Raw genomic sequence first — 25393 nt, forward strand, 5'->3', positions numbered from 1 at the left:
ATTTGTAAACTAAAGAAATAATACTAAATACAGTAATTAAATCATATATAGTATGTTTACCAGTAACTTTGTCACATTTGTAAACTAAAGAAACAATACTAAATACAGTAATTAAATCATATATAGTATGTTTACCAGTAACTTTGTCACATTTGTAAACTAAAGAAATACAATGTAATACTAAATACAGTAATTAAATCATATATAGTATGTTTACCCAATGACTTTGTCAGATTTGTAAACTAAAGAAATAATACTAAATACAGTAATTAAATCAAATATAGTATGTTTACCAGTAACTTTGTCACATTTGTAAACTAAAAAAACAATATTAAATACAGTAATTAAATCATATATAGTATGTTTACCAGTAACTTTGTCACATTTGTAAACTAAAGAAACAATACTAAATACAGTAATTAAATCAAATATAGTATGTTTACCAGTAACTTTGTCACATTTGTAAACTAAAGAAATAATACTAAATACAGTAATTAAATCATATATAGTATGTTTACCAGTAACTTTGTCACATTTGTAAACTAAAGAAATAATACTAAATACAGTAATTAAATCATATATAGTATGTTTACCAGTAACTTTGTCACATTTGTAAACTAAAGAAATAATACTAAATACAGTAATTAAATCATATATAGTATGTTTACCAGTAACTTTGTCACATTTGTAAACTAAAGAAATACAATGTAATACTAAATACAGTAATTAAATCATATATAGTATGTTTACCAGTAACTTTGTCACATTTGTAAACTAAAGAAACAATACTAAATACAGTAATTAAATCATATATAGTATGTTTACCAGTAACTTTGTCACATTTGTAAACTAAAGAAATACAATGTAATACTAAATACAGTAATTAAATCATATATAGTATGTTTACCAGTAACTTTGTCACATTTGTAAACTAAAGAAACAATACTAAATACAGTAATTAAATCATATATAGTATGTTTACCAGTAACTTTGTCACATTTGTAAACTAAAGAAATACAATGTAATACTAAATACAGTAATTAAATCATATATAGTATGTTTACCAGTAACTTTGTCACATTTGTAAACTAAAGAAATAATACTAAATACAGTAATTAAATCATATATAGTATGTTTACCAGTAACTTTGTCACATTTGTAAACTAAAGAAATACAATGTAATACTAAATACAGTAATTAAATCATATATAGTATGTTTACCAGTAACTTTGTCACATTTGTAAACTAAAGAAACAATACTAAATACAGTAATTAAATCATATATAGTATGTTTACCAGTAACTTTGTCACATTTGTAAACTAAAGAAATAATACTAAATACAGTAATTAAATCATATATAGTATGTTTACCAGTAACTTTGTCACATTTGTAAACTAAAGAAATAATACTAAATACAGTAATTAAATCATATATAGTATGTTTACCAGTAACTTTGTCACATTTGTAAACTAAAGAAACAATACTAAATACAGTAATTAAATCATATATAGTATGTTTACCAGTAACTTTGTCACATTTGTAAACTAAAGAAACAATACTAAATACAGTAATTAAATCATATATAGTATGTTTACCAGTAACTTTGTCACATTTGTAAACTAAAGAAATACAATGTAATACTAAATACAGTAATTAAATCATATATAGTATGTTTACCAGTAACTTTGTCACATTTGTAAACTAAAGAAATAATACTAAATACAGTAATTAAATCATATATAGTATGTTTACCAGTAACTTTGTCACATTTGTAAACTAAAGAAATAATACTAAATACAGTAATTAAATCATATATAGTATGTTTACCAGTAACTTTGTCACATTTGTAAACTAAAGAAATAATACTAAATACAGTAATTAAATCATATATAGTATGTTTACCAGTAACTTTGTCACATTTGTAAACTAAAGAAACAATTCTAAATACAGTAATTAAATCATATATAGTATGTTTACCAGTAACTTTGTCACATTTGTAAACTAAAGAAACAATTCTAAATACAGTAATTAAATCATATATAGTATGTTTACCCAATGACTTTGTCAGATTGATAAACTAAAGATATCATACTAAATACAGTAATTAAATCATATATATAGATTGTTTGCCCAATAACTTTGTCATATTTGTAAACTTAATAAACAATTCTAAATACAGTACGTAATTAAATCATATATAGTATGTTTACCCAATGACTTTGTCAGATTGATAAACTAAAGATATCATATTAACTACAGTAATTAAATCATATACAGAGCAACCCGCTTATTTGCATAGCCCTTTTTCCATGACAAAATATGCAAATAACCGGAGTATTTGTATAGGCGGAGTTGGGTTTTGGCCCCTCTTATACCGTACACATGTAGATCATCAGGTAGGTACTCAAAATGGGCGCTATATGAGTGTTTACGTTATTTGCATTAAATGACAAAATATGCAAATAACCGGAGTATTCGTATAGGCGGAGTTGGGTTTTGGCCCCTCTTATACCGTACACATGTAGATCGTCAGGTAGGTACTCAAAATGGGCGCTATATGATTGTTTACGTTATTTGCATTAAAAATATATTTAAAAAAAATACATTATCTAAAATAAAATAGTAAATACGAAATACAATAAAAATATTTGCATACACTTCATTGTTTACTACTTGTCACTCTGGGTCCGATATTGGTCTGGATAACTAAATGTCGATATCGATGCATTGAACATTAATTAAACCTGTAATGACGAAGTGTGAACCAACGATTACATACGTTGTACATCGTGTCAAATCAATATGCAAGTTAAAACACTTTTCATAACACTTTGATTACGAGAAAATCACAAAAATACCATAAAATCAATTAAAATTTTTCGATTTTGTGGAATTTTTATATGCATATAAGCGGGAGTCGGTGTTTTAGTCGATGCAAATACATGGGATTAAAATACAAAGATAAAGAAGAAAAAATTGGGACCTGAGAATTTTATGCAAATAAGCGATATGCAAATAAGTGGGCTCCTCTGTATATAGATTGTTTGCTCAATAACTTTGTCAGATTTGTAAGCTTAAGAAATAATACTAAACAATTAAATCAAATATATATGTATAGCATGTTAATCCAGTAACTTTGTCACATTTGTAGACTAAAACTAAAGAAAAATACTGACCCATGAGATCCGATATATTCTTTACCTGATAATTGTGTTACATTTGAACCCATTTGGAATATGATTACATCTTTAGTGATGCAGCCAGTTTACCTCCTGTACAACAAGTTCTGAGAACATGCATGACTCTCTACTTCTTGTCTCATTACATTATGCAGAACATAAGATACATAACACATCGTGGACAAAAAACTACAGATCAATCCTGAGACTTGTTCATTTAATCTGAAATATATCCATATACACTTTCATAGCTACACAAGAAGTTGGATGAAGGCAATGAATGCATGTGGTATTTGCAAACTATACTCGACCAACAATAAGCCCCTGCTCGGCAATACGTCTCTACCTTTTCTACCAAGTTTTCAGGCCTCCATTTGGTTATAAGTCCCCTCCCCGATTATGTAAGTAAATCTTGTGATGTATAAAGTTGATCTGAGCATTAACAAAAAAGACAAAAATAAACAAGAGGCCCATGGGCCTTAACCGTCACCTGAGTTTTTATATACTTTGGCAGATATGATACCTGTGACCTTGAATTTGAGGTCAATGTCATTTACCTCAGCATGCTACAGGCACAACATGAGATTGCTGGGCCTCTTCCTTAGTGAGAAGTCATTTGAATATTTTAGCATATTTTACCCCTGTGACCTTGAATGAAGGTCATGGTTATATATATTTGAACTATCTTGATAGCCTTTCACCCCAGCATGCTATAGGCCCAATATCAGGTCTCCGAGATTCTTGCTTAATGAGAAGAAGGCATTTAAAGATTTTAGAACATTTGAACCCTGTGACCTTGAATGAAGGTCAAGGTAATTCATTTGAAAGATCTTGATAGAAGCCTCTATAGTCCTCTTGGTTAGTGAGAAGAAGTCATTTAAACATTTCAGCATATTTGACCCCTGTGACATTGGATGAAGGTCAAGGACTTTCATTTGAACAATCTTTATCCCAGTGGACACAAAACGTTCGGAGAACGTCCGGAAAACATCCTATTCAGGTCACAACGTCCGGGACTTTCCTACAACGTTGTGAGAACGTTTCATGTCAAACGTTAGTGCAACGTTAGCTTTTGACGTTGTGACAACGTTGTAACAAGGTTTTAATGCAAACTTTGTGTATTTGTTGTTAATTTTAAACGGCTTGCAAGTTTACACAAATGCCAAAGACATACCGAACGAAAACATCAAATTTCATGATAAATTTAATTATCTAATTGGCTCGAAATTTTATTTGTCAATAATGAATATGTTTAGATTAGTTTAAAAGCAACCTACGTCGCCTATAATGTGCCCTTATAATATAATATCGATCATTGATTCTTTCCTGATCCAATTGTGCTGTTAGACCTCCTTTTATACCAATAAATGTGATCAAACTCGAACTTACGGGGTTACGATAACAAATCGGTGTTACCTCCCTTCATGTTGCAATATATATCCGCCAGGGGGCAATACAAACATTCACATTCATTTCAAAAACATTTTTTAAAACGACTTTAATTTCAGTTTTAACTGCATGAAAATATCATGTTTTGGTTGAAACCGTTGCAATTTTTTTCGGGAAAAGAATTAGATAAAGAGAAGAAAAATCAGTATTGATATTTGCGCGGTAATTTTAACTTCCGGTTCTTTGTTCTGCAAACACACGTGAGCCGTACACACACACATTTCAATCGGACTGTTGACTTGCTGTACTGGATTATGTATTTGCTTTCAAAATAACATATGGAATCAGCTTTCTTCCCGAATACAGATCAGTAATTCAAGGTAAGTTCTATATGATTCGTATTTTGTTTATTACACTGCGTTTGATTTTGACTTGTGTTTATTTACAAACAGATCAGACATGTTATGATTTATCTTCACGTACGTACGTACAACGGATGTACGTTTTTGGTATCACCGGGCATAAGTTTAGTTTCACGCATATTTGTTAACCGAGCACGTTATGATATATTGCCGAAAAGTTTACGGTATATCAATAATTATTGTTTTGATTTTTTCTTTACAGATTAAATGGTGATAACTGGATGCACCGAGGTAATCAGAGACATCAGATAGGAGTGATGTGAGGAGTGCAAGCACATGGACACATGGAAATAAAGACATTAAAATACTGTTTAAACAAGAGATCCCAGAGGGATCTTGGCGCCCACCATTGAATGATCTTCATAGGTTCCATGTCAGATTGATCTTTTCTCTACTTTTCCCTTCCTCTAAGTCTTACTAATCCGTGTAAATTCAGAAACAGCCCTCTATAGCTAGTACTTTTCAAACAAGGGGAACCTATATATAAAATTTAAGATTTAGCGATAATGGCTGTCTGTCGACCATGTTGTTTTTGGATTGGTCCCAATATGCAAAACTAGGCACTGAGGGGAACCTACATATGAAATTTGAGAAAGATCTCTTCAGTACTTTCTGAGAAATAGCGATAACAAACTTCAATTGTCAAAATCCAAGATGGCTGCCTGTCAGCCATGTTGTTTTCTGATTAGTCTCAAAATGCAATATGCATAACTAGGCACCGAGGGGAACCTGTGTATGAAATTTGAGAAAGATCCCTTCATTTCTTTCTGAGAAATAGCGATAACAAACTTCAATTGTCAAAATCCAAGATGGCTGCCTGTCGGCCATGTTGTTTTCCGATTGGTCTCAAAATGCAATATGCATAAATAGGCACCAAGAGGAACCCTACTTATGAAATTTGAGAAAGATCCCTTCAGTGCTTTCTGAGAAATAGCGATAACAAACTTCAATTGTCGAAATCCAAGATGGCTGCCTGTCGGCCATGTTGTTTTCCGATTAGTCTCAAAATGCAATATGCATAACTAAGCATCAAGGGGAACCTAAATATGAAATTTGAGAAAGATCCCTTCAGTACTTTCTGAGGAATAGCGATAACAAACTTCAATTGTCAAAATCCAAGATGGCTGCCTGTCGGCCATGTTGTTTTCCGATTGGTCTCAAAATGCAATATGCATAACTAGGCACCAGGGGGAACCTACATATGAAATTTCAGGAATATCCCTTCATTAGTTTCTTAGAAATAGCGAAAACAAATTTCAATTGTCGAAATCCAAGATGGCTGCCTGTCAGCCATGTTGTTTTCCGATCAGTCTCAAAATGCAATATGCATAACTAAGCACTGAGGGGAACCTACATATGAAATTTGGGAAAGATCCCTTCGGTACTTTCTCAGAAATAGCGATAACAAACTTCAATTGTCAAAATCCAAGATGGCTGCCTGTCGGCCATGTTGTTTTCTGATTGGTCTCAAAATGCAATATGCATAACTAATCACCACGGGAAACCTACATATGAAATTTCAGTAAGATCCCTTCATTAGTTTCTTAGAAATAGCAATAACAAATTTCAATTGTCGAAATCCAAGATGGCTGCCTGTCGGCCATGTTGTTTTCCGATTAGTCTCAAAATGCAATATGCATAACTAAGCATCAAGGGGAACCTAAATATGAAATTTGAGAAAGATCCCTTCAGTACTTTCTGAGGAATAGCGATAACAAACTTCAATTGTCAAAATCCAAGATGGCTGCCTGTCAGCCATGTTGTTTTCCGATTGGTCTCAAAATGCAATATGCATAACTAGGCACCAAGAGGAACCTACATATGAAATTTGGGAAAGATCCCTTTAGTTATTTCTGAGAATTAGCGATAACAAACTTCAATTGTCAAAATCCAAGATGGCTGCCTGTCGGCCATGTTGTTTTCCGATTGGTCTCAAAATGCAATATGCATAACTAGGTACCAAGGGGAACCTACATATGAAATTTGAGAAAGATCCCTTCAGTACTTTCCGAGAAATAGCGATAACAAGAATTGTTTACGGACGGACTCTTGGTTATTGAGAAGAAGTAAAAAAAAAGTTAATTGTTTACAAACAGACGACGTATGACAGAAAAGTAGCAATTAGAAAAGGTCACTTGAGCATGCGTCTTAGGTGATCTAAAAACATTGATTTTATCAATTTAATATCAACATGAGTATGTGCTCGTTTATGTCCAATTAAACAACCTTCAGATCAATAGATGTGACTGTCAGATCAGCTCTAAGGTATTATACACACAATTAATTATTAGACCTGGTGATCGACAGTGATTGAAAGCCTTATACCTTACTAGTTCATTCTACCGTTAATTAGTGACAAAGATGAGAAGATCCGTCTGTGAGCTGTGATGATGATAGGTTAAGATAATACCTAATTCAGGTAAGTTTATGTTGTAAACTTTGTGGGCGTCATGTTTACACAAATATAAGACCTTGACACGAGTCGAGCGAATTTTGACAATCAGAGAACACTTAGCAATAGCTATGTCTTTAACTGGGCACCGAAATCTTCTTTCTAAAACAAATCAACATTCTTTCTTATTAATTTTTCGTACCACATCAGCAATATTCCATCACCCTGAACTCAAATTCAATAAATACGGAATATGTACATTTGTAAATTCTAAACATTCTTGTTAAAGAGCAAGCAACTATCCTGTTGTTGAAATTTTATAAAGACAAATGTCAAAATTGGAGATTCAGCGTGAAGCCCTTTTTCATCAGAGAAAACCAGCCATTTCTTTTTCCAACTGTTGGAACTCGTCATCCAGAACTAGAAGTTCCTGTAGTATCTGATCACTCTGGCTAGGATTGTCACTGTCCATATCTACACTGGGTTGGCTAGGCACCATCTGGGCATCTTCCTCTGTCAACACACAATGGTACCAAAAATAGAACATAATAAAATTTTAATCAGTCATAAACTTTGCTAATGCTAGTTTGTACTCCATCCTATACAAAGCATCCCCCCCCCACCCCCACCACCATAACTCATATTTTTCAGCTCCAACAAAGCCTGATAACCAAATGACACAAAGACTAACAACCATACAACACAGTTTCACCTGACATTACCTGGAAGGAAGGGGAAGCCAAACTCCGAGGACGTGTCTGCCAGTTTGACTCCCGGAGAGAAGATACTCCCAGAAGAGTCGTCATGGTATGTGATGTCTATCCCCAGGCGCTTCTGTGCTGCATCTACATCTAGACAAACCAATTAAGGATGATAATGACTTTAATTAAAACTAATTTCCCCATAATGACACCATATGACCCACCTGCCAAATCAACACATATACATTATGTAAATAATGTGTAATGGTGGTATAATGCGGAAAGAGATATACTGATAATATTACCAGGTATATGGGAAGCGAGTTAAATTTATAACATGCATATTTGAGGTTGATCTGTTCCTCAATAGAACATTTAGTATGGAATGAGTTGGACAGAAAGATAAAACGTAGGGTTGAACCCTCCAATCAATGTCGCTACGGTAAGTTAATTGGCGTTGGTGCTGGATGAGGAATGGAACAGTCTACCAGTTAGGAGGATCAATATCCTGATCAGTTCTATGCACAAAAGAGTCTGTGCAACCACTGCAGCTTATTAGGGCGATTACACGATAAAGATTGGCCCGAAAAGCTATCATACTGAGAGGGGTGCCCTTGGATCAACCTGAGATCTGACGAGGTTACTAAACGTACATGAATGGAATTTTCACAGGCTACAGATTGGTTCCCTCTCTTTTACTTACACTATAATCACATTCTACTACATCTTTTTATGCCCCATATGGGAGAACATATAGTGTTAAACATGTCTCGTCCCGATGTAACTAGCTAATCTCAGGAAATGCTGATACAATCCTCACCAACTTGTTTTTGGAGGTGTCAAGTGGCAGTGGCGGTATTTATGTCTTACAGACATTTTCAAGTTATTTCCTGCAGTAAACCGGTCCATTTCTATTTCTATTTCCTTTCAGTATATCACACAAGTGAAAATAAAGACATTTTATTCATGATGGGTGTTGGAGTAAAAAGTAGCTTACTATTTGGTACTGTTTGAGTTATCTTCTGTGGTCTTGACATACCTGGAGTCTTCCAGTTGGGTGGATACTTAACTGAAATAGCTAGTCTGTAGTTCAAGTTGTCTTGATAGGATTTCTTATGTTATTGAAAAACCACTGCACTGAATATTTTTTCTCTGTGAATACTTATACATACCATCCTCTAGTTGACACATATCACTGTAGGCCTCTAGTTGTGTCAACATTGCCTCTAAATCTACATCCTCCTCCAACACATCCTCCAGCTCTCCCTCTAAATCTACATCCTCCTCCAACACGTCCTCCAGCCCTCCCTCTTCATTATCTTTAATGTTGGCAGAAAATTTAAGGTTAATGAACGACTGAGGCAATTTTTTAAGTTGAATGATTAAATACACAATTCATACAAACATTTAATTAATTTGTGTAATCTTTTTGAACTCCCCCCCCCCCCCCCCCCCCCCCCCCCCCCCCAAGTTTTTTAATACCATGGCCAATTCAAATTCAAACATGAATCACTCACAACAAACCAGTATCTCTTGAGAAGAAGTTTTTTAAAATGAAAAAAAGTTGATGTCAGAAAGAATAAGGGATTAAGGACGCCAAAATAATATGGCATGTATAACATGAAAACTTCATTGTATATAAATTTTTGTTTTCGTGGTTGCTATGGAAATACATATATATACATGTATATGAAACAAGCATACTGGGTATTGCTATACATGTCCCTACTGCCCCTGCTAGAAACAGTGACCTTGACCCAAAATTCCTGAAACTGGAACTTATCTGAGATATCATAGTCCTTTGCATTTGTGTGAAGTTTGATCAAAATCCCTCAAGGAATGAAGCCGAATGAGAGCCGACAGGTGGCGTTACGTAGGTACATACAACATAAACAGAGAGGAAAACTACCTGCTTCACTGGCAATTTGAATAATTTGAAAGCTCCAAACCACGAAAGAAAGTACAATGTACACATGAACATTTCTAGACTGGCCACCAGCCCCTAAGTTTTTTGTTAAAATTTCTCCACTAAATTCTAATACTACATTATATCCCCCTAGTTTGAAACTTATTAGGAATCGGACATATCCTCCAGACCAAAATCATAAACCTCAATTCATTATTTTGATCTTCTAGAGACAGGTGGCCTTCGGGAAAGGTGAACTTAAAATTGACAGGTGAAAATTCATAAATATAGGTAAGGTAAATAGCAAATTAAGTTCATCGATTAGAAGCGTTTCTTGAATTGTTTTCTTAACAATTAATGCAGAGGTTCTGCCATTTCATTAATACTTTTAAGCAATGTTGCACTGTGAAACTTAATATGAAGATATGTACCAGCCACTCTGATCAAAGCATGAATTGTATTGAAGACCTTACCATCAACAGAAGTGTGATCAGATGAATGCCTATCACTATCTGGCACGATTGATGTTGTTGAGGCTTGGTTGGGTTTCACATTTTTATTTTTCCTTATATTGTCCAGGGCAGTTTGATGGTCTCCTCCAGTGACATACAACTCATATGGATACAAATTTCTGAAATATTAAAAAATACATATTTTGTTTGACCTCCTGTATTCAATTTGGTAATTCTTGTTTTCTTGTATAATTTTTCTGATATTTCTATATTTCCAAAAGATTTATTTTTTCTACATTTTATTTATAAACAATTTGCTGGTATAGATATTTCTCCACAGGAGAATTTTTTACATCTTCCGTTTTACTTTTAAAATAATTTCAGAAAATTTAACTGTCTTGTTTTCAAAATTATGCAATTATTTTGCCAAACAATTAAAATAGACACATGTTGAATATTTCTGGATTTTGCCTACCCAGTATGTGGATTGTCTTTTTTCTATTGAAAAAAACTGATCTTTAAGACAAAAATCCGCTGAATATGAAAGCTACAAGACAGTTTATAATTATGACCTTTGGTAGTATTTCTTGGCGATTCCTCCTGCAGAAGCATGACCAACATGTACAGGGAGCTCTGTTAGTTCTTTGTAGACAGCTGACCAGCTCCTGGACAAACACACCTAGCAAGAGTGGAAACATGTTAACATACATTGTATATCATTGACATTGCAAATACCCAACAGCATACAATCTTGTTAACTTATAATAGAAGCTGCAAGGAAATTTAGTAGAAATTTAAGCACCATTCATATACATGTACATGTACAATAGTTTATTTCCGCTTCACATATCTCCAGACATCAATGGATAAGGAAATTCAAGCACTTTGTTTCCCTAATTAAGATTTGTGGGGATATTTACAATTTTGTTGTGAATGTACGTGACGAGCTGACTTCTCTAAGTGAGGTGTTTATGTCAGCTTGTCGTAAAAGTGATGTTCGGCCGTGTGTGACTTGGCGTAGTCTACACCTGGCCAAGCATGTATATGGACATATTTACATACCTGCACTAGTGTGCTCGTAAACTACACTTGCCACTGTCAGCATACTATACTCGTGTATATATATATATATATATATATTCGGTCATCTTTCACAACAATATTATGAAATTATACTTTTTCTGATAAATCTATAGTTACCTTTTTGTAGCCTCCCCGCTCAAACACAGACAAAAACAATTGGAATAGTCCTATAGGTACACGCTGCCATACAGGAATCCTGCTGACAGTAACCTTGTTTCTGTCCATAAATCGACGCAGATCATGGTCAAATGCTTTCTCGTTCCTTTTATACATCTGTAATGAGACAGTCATAATCTAACAACTCAGCACATATCTTACCTTGCATATAAAGAGAGTATAATTCATTTAACAATTAGTTAATATTAGTCTACATCATATACAGTATACTTAACCAACATAAACAAAAACAAACAAAAAAATTGAGGGGCCGCGGTGGCCGAGTGGTTAAGGTGTCTCGACACTTCAACACTAGCCCTCCACCTCTGGGTTGCAAGTTCGAAACCCATGTGGGTCAGTTGCCTGGTACTGACCGTAGGTCGTGGTTTTTCTCCGGGTTCTCTGGCTTTCCTCCACCTCCAAAACCAGGCATGTCCTTAAATAATTCTGACTGTTAATAGGACGTCTAACAAAATAAACCAAACCAAACCCAAACAAGGGCCCAATGGGCCCGAATCGCTCACCTGCAATGCAGTGATCTTTTCATATATGGATCCTGCAGTTATTTGAAAGCATGCTACAGGACCAATATAATGTCTCTCGGCACTTAAGCTATTCACTAAAAGTCATTTAAAGATTTAAGCATACTTGATTGACGTGACCTTGAATGTGAGTCAGGGTCATTCATTTGAACAAACTTGGTAGCCCTTTACCCCAGCATGCTACAGACCCAATATCAACTCCCTGGGACTCTTGGTTATTGAGAAGAATTCGTTTAAAGATTTTAGCCTTTTTGACTCCTGTGACCTTGAATGAAGGTCAAGGTCATTCATTTGAACAAACTTGGGAGCCCTTCACCACAGCATGCTACAGGCCAAATATTAGGTCTCTGAGACTCTTGGTTATAGCCTTTTTGACTCCTGTGACCTTGAATGAAGGTCAAGGTCATTCATTTGAACAAACTTGGTAGCCCTTCACCCCAGCATGCTACAGACCAATATCAGGTATCTGGGCCTCTTGGTTAATATTGAGAAGAAGTCATTTAAAGATTTTAGTATGTTTGACCCCTGTAGGTCAAGGTGAATGTCATTTGTTTGAATTATGTTACAGGGCCAATCTCTGGGCCGCTTTGTTATTGAGAAGAAGTTGTTTAAACGGTAAAGTTGAAGCTAAAAAAGAAAAAGAAAAGATGCTGCACCATAAACTCACATGCCCTTCAGGCAGGTAAACTAACTAATGATGAGATAAAAGTGTACAAGTGTTTCTATCAAAGAGGAAGTTAAACAGAGTACCTCAACGTCAATCTTGAATTTCTCTTCTTTACTCTTGTCTACAAGTGTACTTTTGAATTCTAAATTTTCAAAGTGGAATTTGTCACTTTGACTGGGAGTGTCATTGTCAGTGTCATGAGACAGGCCAGTCGGACAGCTGGGTACTACAGCATCAGCCTGCTGTAAGGCCACTGAGATTCTCTCTGTTATATATCGCCTGTCAGGCTTCTTCTTCACTTGAGTATCCCCTCCACACAATTGACAGCAGCTCTGCTGGGGATTCTTCTTACTTCTTCTCTTTCTGCCATCTGTTTTAACCTGAGATTCTAAAGTAAATGGTTAAAAGGCAGTGCTAATTATCAACTTATCACACATTGACTGCATGAATACTTTCAGAATTTGAATTTCTTTCAACAATAAAAGCCTGATATTATTAGCACTAGTTTCAATCTAATTGAAATTAGACTTGTAATTTCCATTCCTCTACGATACACTGCAATACAAGATCTAACAATACCCCGTTGGAGGTCATCTCAGCATGACATTTGAGCTTCAAATATAAGCCAATGAAAACTGGTCGATGACGTCATTAATCAACCAAAGACAAACAGTGTATCATAGAGGAGCAGTAATTGCAAGTCTAATTTTAATTAGATTGCACTAATTTTTAAGTAATTTAACAAAATCTAAACAGCAAGTCAGCTTTTACAGTCTGACATAGACAAGTATTATGTATTTCTTCTATCCATGGATATCCTCAACCATAGTCATGACAATTATACAAGCTTGCTGCCCTGTCCTGTCAATCAATGATACCAAATTGTAAGTTGAATTATGGCTGAATATAATATATTATGAAAAACATGGCAACAGAGGACTTCTCAATTATAAGATACATTTACTCCAACAATGTTAGAGGTTTTACACGGCGAGATACTTTTGACAGGCGCCGTGTCACAGTCGGCAAAATCATATCCGATAGAAAAAGAGCCGACCAGCTGCCTCTTATGTTATAGGAGTAAAGATACATTATGCTGACAAGGAGCTCCTTTTGAGAAACTCCAACCAACTTGATCTATCTCCCCTACCCCCACCCTCACCACAAAAAAAAGAAAGTAGGTTTCTCAATATTACAACTAAGAAGTGTTTTTTTTCCAGTACCCCAAAATCGAGGCCATATCATCAAACCCTGCCTCTGAAGGACTTGTCCCATATTAGTAGTCCCTTTTGATCATGCAGTTGGAGGTAACATGTAATATTTACATACTAACTTACAACTTATAACTACACAAGAAGTAAAACCAGCAGATCAAGTTATGGTTAATAGGGTAATATCAATCACATATTGCCATAAAATACCTGTTTGTTTTTCCTCCTCCAATTTTTTGATTAACTTAAATGTACACAGGGCCAACCTTTGGTCTTCATTCAGGCGGAGTAAATCATCTGCCTCCATAATGGCGAGGTCGACTGGCACTTTGTGGTATTTCCTCCTCTGTATCTTATTATTAGCCATGGTGAGTGCCATCTGTTTAGTCCTGCACTTCCTCTGTTCTCAATAAACATGTACGTAACTCGGCATAAAGCATAAATTGATACTAAAAATATAGCAGCCATTTCTATCTTCATCTCAAAGTTTCCCCTAAATACGAGAGCCTGTAAGGATTTTCTTACTTACCTTCTATGATAAATCACCAGCGTAAACAGCATATTAACCATTGTTTCATAATGTTAATTTTGTAATGAAATGTTTGCTTGTCCTCAGTGACATTTAAGCACAAGTGCTAGGCACCATAGCTCAAGAATCATGCATCAATGGGCCAGTTGAAACAACTCTCAAAATAGTACACTGTATAGAAGAGAGGAATTAAGTATACAATGCTCCCTCGACCTATCACAACCCGATAATATCGCCACCCTCGTCTCCCACCAAAATATACAATGCTCCCTAAACCTATATTGCCATCCGATAATACTGCCACCCTCGCCTACCGGCAAAATATACACTGCTCCCTTGACCTATCACCACTCGATAATACAACAACCACCACCTGCCACCAAGATATAGTGCTCTCTCAACCTATTGCCACCCTCGCCTACCGCCAAAATATACAGTGCTCCCTCGACCTATCACCACCTGATTATACTGCCACCCTCGTCCTTCGCCAAAATATACATTGCTCCCTAGACCTATTGCCACTCTCCCCCACCGCCAAAATATACAGTGCTCCCTCGACCTATTGCCACCCTACCCACCGCCAAAATATACATTGCTCCCTAGACCTATTGCCACCCTCACCTATCGCCAAAATATACATTGCTCCCTCGACCTATTGCCACCCTACCCCACCGCCAAAATATACATTGCTCCCTGGACCTATTGCCACCCTACCCACCGCCAAAATATACATTGCTCCCTAGACCTATTGCAACCCTCCCCCACCACCAAAATATACATTGCTCCCTAGACCTATTGCCACCCTCCCCCACCGCCAAAATATACATTGCTCCCTGGATCTATTGCCACCCTCCGCCACCGCCAAAATATACAGTGCTCCCTCGACCTATCACCACCCGATTATACTGCCACCCTCGCCTACTGCCAAAATATCTCTCGACCTATTGCCACCCGGTAATACTGCCATCCTTGCCTATCGCCAAATCGCTGTGGACAAAAGGTGGTGGTATAAAGAGGGTAGACTGTATTAGACTATAAAGAATAAATCACCTTTAAACGGCATAACTGGTCCCTCTCTTTAGTTATTCTTACCTTTGTTTTTCTTTATACTCTTAACATTATTCAATTTATCTAGCTTGCCTGCCATTTTTATTGGTTTCCCTAACTCAGATGTTTCAGATGTAGATGGACCTGTTTTCTTACCTTTTGTGGGTTATCTTCCTCCTTATGGCCATAACGGGTCAATTTGTCAGCTCTGATCCAGCCGTGGCTGTGTTTTGTCCCAAGGTACTCCACATGGTAGACCTGAGGTTCGCCTCTATTGTCCCACTCACAAGACATACTACAAGCTGGGTCCTTTGTTATAAGAGCCGGCCATCTGAAAATGAAAAAAAAACAAAAAAACTTCAACAGTAATTCTACATATTAATCAAATAATATGTACCCTACAACTTTTCCTTTATTCTTTCCAAGGCCTACCTTATAGCAGATGATGATACTATTTTAGTAAAATAACAATTCTTTCTCCATATTAAAGTTTGTTAAGGGAAAAATCGGCTAGTTTAACCTAAGTACAAGTGATCTCATATGGATCTTTGTGCAGAAGTCAGTTTAAAAACAGCAGAAAAAACATTGCTTGCTTTCAATATCAATGTCATTTTTCATTTAACAAAATTATTCACTTAAAAGGCATGCAGAATTTGACCACCAAATCTGATGTCCAATACCTTTACCTTTACATATTCTCAATGTTCTTAATAAAATTAATAAAGTTATGAAGATATCTCTTGACCTCTGAACATAAACCAATGCAGTAATTCAAAAAAATATTAGGGAAGGGATCAGTTAGTTTTTGCAAAGTTTCACATTTGACTTTGATATTATTGCTGTTAGGAAGATATCACTTGTGATCTCATGACCTTGACCTCTGACCATAAACCAATGTAGTAAGGGAATGGATCAGTTAGTTTGCATGACCTTTACCTTTTATCATGTGACCTCAATGTTATAATATGAGGCATTTAAATCTCTTCAAAATAAAATGCAATTTTTGCTATCGAGAGGAAATTAAAACCGTGACCTTGATCTTGGCTGATCATGTAGCACAGTATAATTCCACAATTTGGACCCAAGGTAATAAATCTGAGCAAAACCTCTACATGCTGTACTAATGGTGGCCAAAACTTGTTCCAGTAGAAAAATTTCTAGCTAACACAGAATTCCCAATATAGAAAGTGAAGACTTACAGCTGATATTTGCCAGCAAGATAAAGAATTCCTGATATGATAAAATAATTATTGTAGAAAGTAAACACATACAGTCGATACTTGCTAGAGAGAAGGATTCCTGATAGTGATAAAATAATTAGAAAGTTGTGAACTTGGCTTCTTCTCAAGAAACTTTTAAATGGAGGTGTCCTAACCCTAGAAACTCCAGATGTATATTATATATAGATGTATATATTCTACCTGCAGTAGCCCATCATCTTGGCCCAGACCAGGGTACCTTCAGCCAACTGAGACATAACATAATTGAGCCCCAGTTTTCGTGCCAGCTTATCATAGGCTCGGTGGTCCTCCTCTGGAACTCCACAACTGTTGTACTTAGGGTCAGTCCCCATGTGGCAGTACCACTGTTTTTGACCGAGATCCTCACACTCACTAACAGGTAAACGTCTCCATTTCTGGCAGTCAATATCATCACACTGTACCCAAGTAAAGTCTGTGATCTGTACAAATATATATCAATTACAGAGGTTAATCTAGGCCATTTTTATTACCGAAATTAGGTAGTATTCCCCACTGATGGTGTTTCCCCTTTGAAGAAAAACCAATTCCCCATCAAGAAAAATCCCGTAAAACAGGGGAAAATTCTCAAAAGCAGGAGAAATCCCCCAAATTTTGATGAAATATGTAAGATAGCTGTAAAATGTTCAGATTTAAGGAATAATTCAAGACACTGCGGTCCTTCATTTCCCCTAAATTTCATAATGAGTACTATTTACCAAATCCTAGATTAACCCATGCAATATATAAATTCTTTTTAATCTATAAGTTCTTCAACTTATTGGACACATTAGTAAATTCATCATCATCATCATCATAATCATGTATGTTCAGTTAAACTTAAAGGATGATGAAGACATTGTAAAACAAGATAGCATGGGACAAAACAATATCCATCCCATACCAAAGTGGCATATCAATCAAAATGCTACTTTATAGCAACTCTTTCAAAACACATTTAAATGTTTGATTATTAACCAACAAATGTTTTTAAAAAGCAGCTTAAAACTGAGAGTAGATTTCAGGACAAAAAGTTGACAACCACAAGACCTTGTCATGTACCAAAATACTCCCATCAAAATATGACAGGCATATAAATACAATGTTGATATGAGAGCATCTGTCTAAAAATTCACCATACATTGAAGGTCAAAGTGTACACTGACATGTTTGAAAATTGAGGGACATTCCATTGTATGATTCAATAGACATTGAAGGTCAAAGTAATATATTTGAGACTAGAGAGAACCTGTTTTTCAAGCTGGTCTCGCTGTGCTTTCTGTGATTTTGTAGTTTCCTGAGATAAAGTCATAGTGTCATCGAACAAATCCTGGCTCATCTTTTCCATTTCTTCAACTTTTGCATCATTTTGATCTATAATCAGAAATATTTATGCTGATATACCTTTAAAGTTAAAAAAAAAGAGAAAAACAAAGTATTGACTAATTTTCCTTTAAATAATCTGATTTTGAAATATTCCAAAAGTCTACAAGTGCATTATTATCTTTTAATTGATTTTCACAAAATGGTGATTTTTAATGAAACATCACCTGTTGTTCACTAAAACAAAACTGCAAAGTATAAAAAAAATCACATTTTGTGTTGTCAGAATTTGTTTACTGTAGGTTTGGTGAATATGCATTCAAAATAATTTCAAGAGGTAAAAGGGGAATTTGAAGTGAAAAAATGTATCAATTTACTTGGGGTAAAGACATACACTAGTATTTACAAAATACTAGCATGAAACACACAGCACAACACAGGGATCACTTTGGGCAGAGATTTGGGGATTTTTACCCATGTTTTTCAAAAAAATCTCATTAAACATTCAAAATTGTACCTCTTTATACAGACAAATCTCATAGGAATTTTGCTAATCTCATAAAATCTCCCATAGATCCAGAGTTATCCCTGACAACATGAGGAGTTCTATTAATTCACGAACTTCAAAAAGCATTAAACACAAGATAACAAACCCTGAGGGACATATTTTGTGTTGAACTGTAAGACAATGTGAATCTACCCTTCAAATTCTTTTTCTTTTTATGTCTGGTGTTATATTTGTGATGCTCCATCTTCTGGGGCAAAATTTCTTCACACCAAATATCACCTGTTGGAAAATATCAAATAATGAAAAAAATACTTAAAGTGATTTTGGTTACTAATAATGAATATCTAAAAATGTTTTTGTCATTTTACAGCTGAAATAATTGTTTCCATAGCTAAAACGTGTCATTTTAATGAACTGTCGGTTAAAAAAAACAACAACCAAATCCAACTTTTTATAACTTATGCAGACACATACAATGGAACTAGAAAATATGTGTTATTAATGACCACACCTGTCCATATTTGATGAAGAATAAGTGATAAAGCCTGCTAAAACTGCGCTAGCTTCTCCCTTATGAAATGGGAAACTTATCAATTTCTAGTGAGTTCCTCTTGATTACCAAGACCCTCCAACTATCCAATACATAAAACTGATATAGTATGCGGTGTTGATGCATAGGCCTGATGATTGCTCATATTTCTGAACAAACTGCAAGTCGTACATATTTACTAAAACCAGAGACCTATATAGGTCTCTGCTAAAACGATATATATTTAATTAAGTTATTCTTGTGCTAAATAAGTTAGTAACGTTATTCCATATGAACACACCACTAAATCTACATTTTGTGACAGTCTATTAAACGATAGCAATGCAAAACGAATCCCATTGAATGTATTGGACAAGACTTCTAAACATTCAATAGGTATTATGTCTTTTGTACCTATATTACTATCTCTACTTCATAATTTCCACTTCTTGTAACTTCGATAGCCTAGCAGACGAAAAAATTGTCCTTGGTCACATGATGTAAACTCTAAATATGGTAGCTCGTTATAATTAAAACCTAATAAAAATCGGTATATATCACTTGATTGTCAATAGATTAGTACATTATATCTTTTAAAGTAAATTAAGCCGTTACAAATTACCAAATCAAACCAGTTTATGATAAATATATGGACATATTTACTTTGTTTAGAGATTATACACACCTAATCATCTTAACGCTTAATTTACACAACCTATCGCGTTCAAATCAAACGTTTCTGTGACCTAAATTCACCTGCGGCATTGGAATCAATATCGACAGGTTGTTGTGATATTTCCGGAAGTTTACAGGTGTGATTTTATTGTGGATATTTTCCAGGAAGGAAAACTGTTATCATCAGCAAAGTAAGTTCAAATGTGTGTAAATGTGTAGTTGTTACAACAACAATGTCACGGGGATCTGTAGTAGTAATACCAGAAACAACACATGACACCGTTATCAGAAAGCCAGCCTCACTCGCTCACTGTTGTGTTGACATTCGGTCTGTGTAAATGACTTATCAGTACGTGTGTAACGTAAACATATTCAGACCAGTGAACAGACAAGTGAATAACGTATTTTCGTTGTTTAAACAAAGGCTATCACGTGCACGGTATATAGGTCTATGTGTTTTCTGTCTAGCTGTGTAATGACTAGTGTGTGTCATATATGACTTGAGCATTCCAAGAGTCCATACCTACCTGTTGCAGGCAAAGTTGGTATTTACTTTATGACAGTAGTTACAGAAGGTGGAAACCAAATGACATAGTTTCTAGTATTAATTGTGCATATAAACATTCCTTTATATTTAATATGTGAAAGAACAGTTAACCATTTCTTTTAGTGTCCTGATCATGGGAAACATGGGTCTCTGGTATGATAACCCATAATTTATAACTCTAACCAACTGCATGAGCCAAGGAAGCATGCTCTGTCAGATCAGCTTATAACAGATTTACATGTACAAATAGATACTCTAACCCGATCCTTTTACTTTAACAAGTTGCTTTATAATACATCTTACATATTTGAGTCTTTGACTCATCCTCAATTCTCTTTGGGACTATTAACTCCACATGGGAATCACCAACATTTTGGAAATGGTGTCTTGTACTTGGTTGAAAAAGAATCCTTCAAATATTACAGTTTTTAGATTAAATTTTTTTTTTTATAACTTAAAGACCCCTTCATGCTTACAAAATGGATTTTCAATGCTTGATTATCTTCTTTACTGTAACGTGTATGTGCTGATTAGACACACTTATCACTACCAGGATGTGCTATATACTGTTTCTTAGAATGGCAACATAACATCATGATGGTCTCTTCTACTAGCTGTTATTTTTATTGTAAGTAATAAACAAGGTTCTGCTTCTTATATTCCTTAACATATATGTTTTGGTACACGATCTTTAAGCTCTTTCATTCAGAACACAGACACTAGTAATATTTCATTTGAACTGACAATGGACATTAATTCGTGTTTGTTTTTATCATTCCTTTTAAAAAAATATTTCTTGGACTGCAAATCTGATTATGGTTTTTGGCAGTCTTCCTCTGATATGACAAATATCTTAATAATTAAATGCTATGCGTGAAATCTCTTCCAAATGACTAAACTTACTTACTGGGTAACCATTGTTCTCAAATGATTGATAATAAACTTTAGATTTAAACAAAGAGATAAATAAGTAGAAACATTTACCAAAATCTAGAAAAATGTCATTATAAATGAGCTTTTCAGATCTGCTACATATCAATAGATCATGGGTTTTTAAGAATTTTTATTTTTTACTAAAATATGATTTTTTTATTATAAATCCAAAAAATTACAGGTTAATCATGATCAGATGGTAGAGTAAATTCATATCACCATTTGTACATGTTCAATTTTGGGATTGATAAAACAAAAAATCACATTTTAATAGAAATAGGAAAGTAATATTTAACAAAAATGTCATATTTTTAATAAAAAATAAAAATTATTATTCTATTTTTGCCAGTGAAATATAGAAATTTATCAAACAAATTAAATAAAACTTATATTTTCACTGCATCGATGAGCAGTAAAGTTTTGCATTTTCCGTTTTTGACCAGTGAGAGCGAACCTTTGTATGTTCACCTCATTGAAACTTGACGATTTTTCCAAACGAAGCGAAGATAGATAAATTGGTTATTTTGCTGTATTTCTGAAATATTCAGACTAGTTTTTGACAAAATACATAACTCACTTGACAATATTTAGCTATTCATGCACAGATCCTCCGATAACAGCAGAAAACTCTTAAATTATGTTAATCAGTCCTTTCAATATAGCACCGTCAAGTTATGTTGAGTAACATCACAAAGGGATTATGTCATAAATTATGTTACTGATTCCCGCACTTTTTGACACTATTAATTTTTTGGTGTTTTGAATTTTGTTTTTAAGTACATGAAATTCAATAAAAAGAAAATTGAATAGTTTCCCGTTTATATATATCATATATTTCACAAGTATGACAGAATATTTTAATATTTTTCCCTTGTGCTTCGCACTTGTGAAAATATCGATATTCTGTCATACTCGTGAAATCTATGTTGTGGAAATTAAACCATTCAATATCCTCTATATTTTAACAAAATGTCATATTTTAATAAAGATAAAAAATATCAAGTTTCTAACAAGGTATGATAACTATCAAAATCATTGGTTTACAAAAAAAAATGTTTATCATCTACGATAAGAACAAGAAAAATAAATAATTATAAGGAGATAATGACCATTGTTTTCTGCTGACTCATTATTAACATATTAATGATAATATAATAACCTACCAGTTTTCTACTAAAATCAAATTTCTCATGTAATATTCAAGATAACATTTTCATATTTTTTTTCCCATTAAACATATAGTTATGCATATGTATCAGTTAAAACAGACAATGTTTTTGTGAGGGAATATTGTAGATACTACACATTTAATTTTCTTTATATTTGTGTTTGTCATCCGATTGTTTTACAGTAAATTTATGACATTGTGCAATGAATAAACACATTTTCACATGAAAATACAGTAAAATAATGATAAAAAAGTTTCATTTGTAACCGGTTATCAATATAATGTTATTGGTTTTTTTCAAGCTATATATTATTATCTAACTAGGCACAGAATTTCCATCTGTACTACTAGTACAGTATAGATCTGTCTGTATTGGACGTCCGGTTATATATTTTGATAACTGTCAAAATGTCTCCCGGTAGTCTCTGAGTTATCAGACTGTGACCGCCAGATGTCAAAATATAGAAAAAAGGTGGTGTCAGGTGAAACGACCCATTTGTTTACTTATTACTATACTATATAGTTTAACGGTATATGATGTGTTGGTGCACGTGCCAGTCACTCATATTATGGAAAGTATTTCCACTCGTATAAATTGTCTTCAAATCGGAAGATTTGCAATTTTCTTATAAGTTTAATTTCTGTTCCTTTCTTTGACAATATAATGCCTTTTAACTAATATAATTTCATAATGAATAATATAAACAAAAACTTAATGATATTATCAGAGATGTGATGACATCACATCCACATGTGCAAGACTGATACATTCTGATACATTATATAGCACGTATACGTACTTATCCAAGGTTTTAATCCCCCATGATGGGACCGACATACCCAGGACTGGCCTACGTACCCAGGACTCTCATACCCAATATTAAATTGCTTTAGAGAAAATCATTTAGATTGAGAAGCAACATTATCCATCTTCTTACTTTGATTATAAGTAATTTATGTATACATTTGTTGGCTAATGAAGACTGTTTCAAGCTATAACGATTTAACATCGTGATTGAACACCAACCATAAGTTTGACAACCGAATGTCCTGAAGCATTTGTAGTTAAAATGATGATCAGTGCTTAAACAGGCAGATGCATGTTTATTTTGAAGTGCTCAATATCAGAATTTTAATTAGCTATAGCTGGGGTGTACTGGCAAAAATGTATCATGTTTATAGGTTCTATATGTAAATCAGACTTTCAACTTGAATCAGCTATCTGTACATGTGTATACTAGGATTGAAACCAACATAGTAAAAAATTGCCTTGTTTATGGAGATTCATAAATATCAGCCCCATTCTCTAATAACAGGATATATTTATATACATTGTATATAACTCACCATAATTTTTGTCTTGATTTTTAAAATTTAATCTTAAATTGTAATTCGTTTACATTATATAGTTTGGTAAAAAATTATTTATAATGCTATTAATATTGTACAGCTAAAATACTTAGACAAAAGTCTCCAGAGAATTTCCTATTAATTTGGTTGAAGATTTATAGTACAAATATATCTTCTCTGAGTGATTTCTGTATGTGTATATGCATACATAAATGTATATGCCCCTGCTTATTACGAGAGTAAGAGTTTGGGATACAATACTTGATTTTTATAATATATATATCTGTGCACTGGTCTTCATATGTAATAAATCATATCACATGTGCAAGACCTGTATCCATTTTATAAAGTTACTAATTAGACATGCAAAGAAAATAAAATGCAATTCTGAAGTTTTTACTCAATTATGTTAATAGAAACATAAAAAAACTAGACATACATGTATATATATTGTGGTTGTCTTATATGAATCAGGTGTTATCAGAAACATAAACCTGGAAATTACTGTTGTGTAGACTAGTATTAAAATAAAAAAAGATGTATCATGTACATGTATATTTCACACATCCTGGTGCATAAAACAAGGAAGCACAGGAAAGTAGTTATGAAACAGAGCCAAGGCTATGTCATTCTATTGCATAGATTTTCTATTTAAACTTTCAAAACGAAGAACAATCTTGAAACACTTCTTGTCTTATAATTAGCAAGAATGGGAATTAAATTTTTTATTTTGATCATATTTGATTTAAATCTATGATTTTAGATTCAGAAACACATTACAGTCAGATTTCATTCTATCTTGAACGCTGATCATATGCACAGTATTTTTTTGAATACACTGCATATAATAAAATAACTTGATCTAAGAATTTGATGAGTTCCGAGAGGTGCTTGGTTACCTTGAGTTGAATACTCCGGATATGTCTCAAAGTTTTTTTCATGAACTCATTGAGATAACACAAGGTTTGATGGTTTTTTTTTTGATTTTCCCATTTTTGTCCCTAAATTGGAATTAATGTGAATTGGTAATTGTAAAAAGCTGGTTATACTGGCACTTCAGAAACTTACTGGGACCATATAAATAATTATCAATATTTAACAGGTTATTTTTTAAAATCAACCGTCTGTATTGAAAACTTATTAAAGCAAGAACACTGCACAGTCTGTGACTTATTTGTAAATTTAAATGTGTCGTGTCGCTTGTAGTAAGTTCACTGTATACCAAATTTGTAACCTCTGTGACCCTAATTTATAACCTCTGTGATCCTATAAGCTATAGACTCACACCTTTTTTGTACTGGTGTATATAACATATAGTAGATAGATTGTATTCTGAAATGAAAATGAATTGCTGTGAAACATGAAATGAAGTAAACTCAGTTAGACTGCTGTCTAGCTAAATTAAAATGTAAACTTTCATTTATTTTACAACAATTGCAAAACAA

General features: G+C 33.9%; 2 protein-coding genes across 2 annotated transcripts in view; one reads left to right on the forward strand and one right to left on the reverse strand.

Moving 5' to 3' along the window:
* Window positions 1-7741: 7741 nt before the first annotated feature.
* The window catches only part of LOC117344085, a 32668-nt gene continuing 15016 nt past the window's right edge, over window positions 7742-25393 (reverse strand). The window contains exons 2-12 of the mRNA XM_033906735.1: window positions 18165-18289; window positions 17099-17358; window positions 15834-16008; window positions 14312-14501; window positions 12974-13278; window positions 11643-11819; window positions 11015-11121; window positions 10464-10621; window positions 9257-9403; window positions 8106-8234; window positions 7742-7896 (exon numbers count right to left, since the gene is read on the reverse strand). Coding sequence (XP_033762626.1) covers window positions 7751-7896; window positions 8106-8234; window positions 9257-9403; window positions 10464-10621; window positions 11015-11121; window positions 11643-11819; window positions 12974-13278; window positions 14312-14501; window positions 15834-16008; window positions 17099-17358; window positions 18165-18289 — 1919 coding nt within the window. The 3' untranslated portion in view covers window positions 7742-7750. The remainder of the gene's footprint in view (window positions 7897-8105; window positions 8235-9256; window positions 9404-10463; window positions 10622-11014; window positions 11122-11642; window positions 11820-12973; window positions 13279-14311; window positions 14502-15833; window positions 16009-17098; window positions 17359-18164; window positions 18290-25393) is intronic.
* LOC117343167 (transmembrane protein 98-like) overlaps window positions 20042-25393 on the forward strand; it is a 40353-nt gene continuing 35001 nt past the window's right edge. The window contains exon 1 of the mRNA XM_033905501.1: window positions 20042-20141. The gene's annotated coding sequence lies outside the window, so the exon portion shown is untranslated. The remainder of the gene's footprint in view (window positions 20142-25393) is intronic.

Source organism: Pecten maximus, chromosome 15 (assembly GCF_902652985.1).
Source record: "Pecten maximus chromosome 15, xPecMax1.1, whole genome shotgun sequence".
Lineage (NCBI taxonomy): Eukaryota > Metazoa > Mollusca > Bivalvia > Pectinida > Pectinidae > Pecten > Pecten maximus.